Source organism: Meriones unguiculatus, chromosome X (assembly GCF_030254825.1).
Source record: "Meriones unguiculatus strain TT.TT164.6M chromosome X, Bangor_MerUng_6.1, whole genome shotgun sequence".
NCBI classification, from domain to species: Eukaryota; Metazoa; Chordata; class Mammalia; order Rodentia; family Muridae; genus Meriones; species Meriones unguiculatus.
The window spans coordinates 91,325,728-91,328,703 of NC_083369.1; the positions used below are offsets into that span (position 1 = coordinate 91,325,728).

At 43.5% G+C, this 2,976-nt stretch overlaps 1 protein-coding gene across 1 annotated transcript; it reads left to right on the forward strand.

Moving 5' to 3' along the window:
* Positions 1-263: 263 nt before the first annotated feature.
* LOC110542915 (ferritin heavy chain-like) lies at positions 264-911 on the forward strand. Its single transcript, XM_060374667.1, has one exon. It carries the CDS (start codon positions 264-266, stop codon positions 909-911), a length of 648 nt encoding a protein of 215 aa, XP_060230650.1.
* Positions 912-2,976: the final 2,065 nt, after the last annotated feature.

The following is a 2,976-nucleotide window of genomic DNA, read 5'->3' on the forward strand; positions in this document are numbered from 1 at the left end:
GAAATCATTACATTTAGGTAATATTCACATCGCTTGCTTTATGAAATTGGGTAATTTGCTAAATATATTTGTACTTTACCAATAACTTTTCAAAACGTTCTGTTACATTATCAATGCAGAATTATGTGAGTTGTCATAGAAGGCAGAATTCCAAGTTCTAACACCAGACTTTTAACAGACCTGAACTTCCATTCTACGCTTTCTGAGCTTCCGCTACTTGTTCAACCAGGAGTCCAAGCTAGTGGGTTGCTCTTTCGCCAACCATGGGTCTTCTGCGAGGATCTGATAGTCACCAACACTACCGCTGCCCACTCCGCTTCTCAAGAGCCAGGGCTGGCTACCTATTGTTGTTTGTGCCACTCCTCATGGTCTCTCCACTGTCTCAAGTGAGACAGAACTACCACCGCGACTGCGAGGCCACTGTCAACAGCCATATCCAACTGCAACTCCAAACCTCCTTCCTCTACCTGTCCATGGCTTTCTGCTGTGATCATGAAGATGTGGGCCTAAAGAACTCCACCAGCTTCTTCCTGAACAAGTCGCAAGAGTGTACTGCGAATGCTGAGATGTCCCTCACACTGCGAAACCGGCGCGGTGGTATCTCTCTCCGCACCGTCAGCAAGCCAGACTGCAACGATTGGATTGGCAGCTTTCCAACCATAGAATGTGCTTCCCAACTGGAGCTGGCCCTTAACCAAAGCCTTGCAGCCCTGCACAAGTTAGCCATCAGCAATAGTGATGCCCATTTATCTGGCTTCCTGCAGAACCATTTCCTGCAAAAGCAAGTTGAAGTCCTGAAGGAGATAAGCAGCTACTTGACCAGTATGCACCAGATGGGGTCTCTAAATAATGCCATGGCTGAGGATTTACTTGACAAACTTACCCTGGCCAATGCTAACAAAGAGAACTGAGCTGGAACTTTCTTCATGACCCTGACGTCTTCTCCAGGTTACTAGCCTGGACATCCATATTGCCCTTCCAGCAAGTTCCTTCATTTCCCCCTTCCCTTTAACCATTGTTTCCAATAAAGTCGTTTGTTTTCAGTCAAATGAAAGTATTGCGTTTACTTCTGTTTACTTACTATTACTTTAAAAGAGCAAGAGTAATATTCCTTTGCAGAGCTAAAATGTGGATCCAGGATTCTCTTCACATATCCCTGGCCTGTCTTCTTACAGCTCAAATATCTTTAAAGGGTGGAGGGGAAAGGTGATCCAAGGATCCTTTTTATAAAGCATGTGAGTCTAGGTGGTAAGTTATGATGGAGTGTAATGGGGTGTGTGGCCAGAGGCCATGGTATCTGTGCATAGTAACAGTCTAAATACGCGGTGCATCTGGATTCAATGTAGAAGAATTGAGGTGTGGCATGGGTTAAAATAAAGCAGTGGCTCCCCTGGAGAGGGGATGTGTGCACGTGGGAGAACTGAGAGGAGTGGAGGGGGGAAAGGCTGTGGTCCGGATGAACAGCATGAGAGAAGAATAAATAAAGAGAAAGAAATGCATTAAGACTCCAGGTATTAGTCAGTGATAAGAGTGTTAGCCTGGTCTGCAAGTTCCTCACTTTTATTTCTATCACTACCCAGGAATCAGAGAAACTAATGAAAACATGACCCAGTGCTAAAGATTTCAAATCTCACCTGGAATAAATGGAATTAAAGGGCAAAAACAAAACAAAACAAAACAAAACAAAAAACCCGGAGATAAATGCCCACAGGCTATGAAAGCAGCAGCAACCGCTAAAAAATTAATACCCCTGTGCTGGTTACTTTTCTGTCAACTTGACACAAGCTAGGTCCACCTGGAAACACAGAACCACCTCAGTTGAGAAAATGTTTTCATCAGATTGGCCTGTAGGCAAGTATGTGGCCATTTTCTTGTTTAATGTTAGATGTAACCCAGCCAACTCTGGATAGTGCCACTCAGGAGAAGATCGGGAGGCTTGTATCAGAAAGCAGTCTGAGCAAGCCATGGGGAGCAAGCCCAAGTGTTCCTCCATGGCCTCTACTTTAGTTCCTGTCCTGATTCCCTTAGTGACAGACTAGGACCGGAAACTGTAAGAAGAAATCACCCTTTCCTTCCCCAACTTGCTTTTGGTTGTGGTGTTAGAAAGTAAAGGATCCCTTTCAAAAAGAAAACACACATGTGGGTTTTCCCTATATTTTTTTTTCCTTTTTTGTTTTTCTTAGAGTTCCAGCCTACTTGATGGTGCTGCCTATAATTCCTGGCAGAGAGACAGAAGTTGCTGGTATTCATACTTACCCATTTTAGAAACTATACATACACACAGAGAAGTGTGCTTCGTCAACTTTTAAAACATCTCTCCACACATTCAAGTTATCTATCAAGATTAATGATAGAAGCCAGGAGATGGCGGTGAAGGCCTTTAATCCCAGCACTTAGGAGACAGAGGCATGTGGATCTCTGTAAGTTCAAGGCCAGCCTGTTAGTCTACAGAGTGAGTTCCAGGACAACCAGAACTACATAGTGAGGCCTTGTCTTGAAAAACAAACAAAAAAGATTATATCTAGACCAAGTAGGAGAGTAGCGTATCTTGAATTGCAGTGTGGCTGTGGAAATGACATCATGCATGTTGTAGATAGGTTTGGACACATCAATAAGATTTTTTCAGGGGCAGGTAGTAAGGAATAAAGATGACAGAATAATTTTGGTTCTAAGGTTTGGCTTTGAGCAAGTGACTTGATGACTATCAACTCAGGGAGCTGTTTTTAAAAAATAAGTTTATTCGTTTATTCATTTTATATCCAGATCACGGCCCTCTCCCTCTTCTCCTCCCACTTCCAACCTCTTTCCCCTTTCACCACTCTCTTTATCCTCCGAAAAAAGGATCCCCTCCCTTACAAGCCCACCCTGAATGATCAGGACTTAGTACATCCTCTTTTATTGAGGCCAGGCAAGGCAGCCCAGTTAGGGGAAAGTAATAAAAACAACAACAACAACAACAAAAATAACAGGCAACTG

Coding starts and splice junctions, on each gene's coding strand:
- LOC110542915 (XM_060374667.1), top strand. CDS start 264: ATGGGTCTTCTGCGAGGATCTGATAGTCACCAACACTACCGCTGCCCA.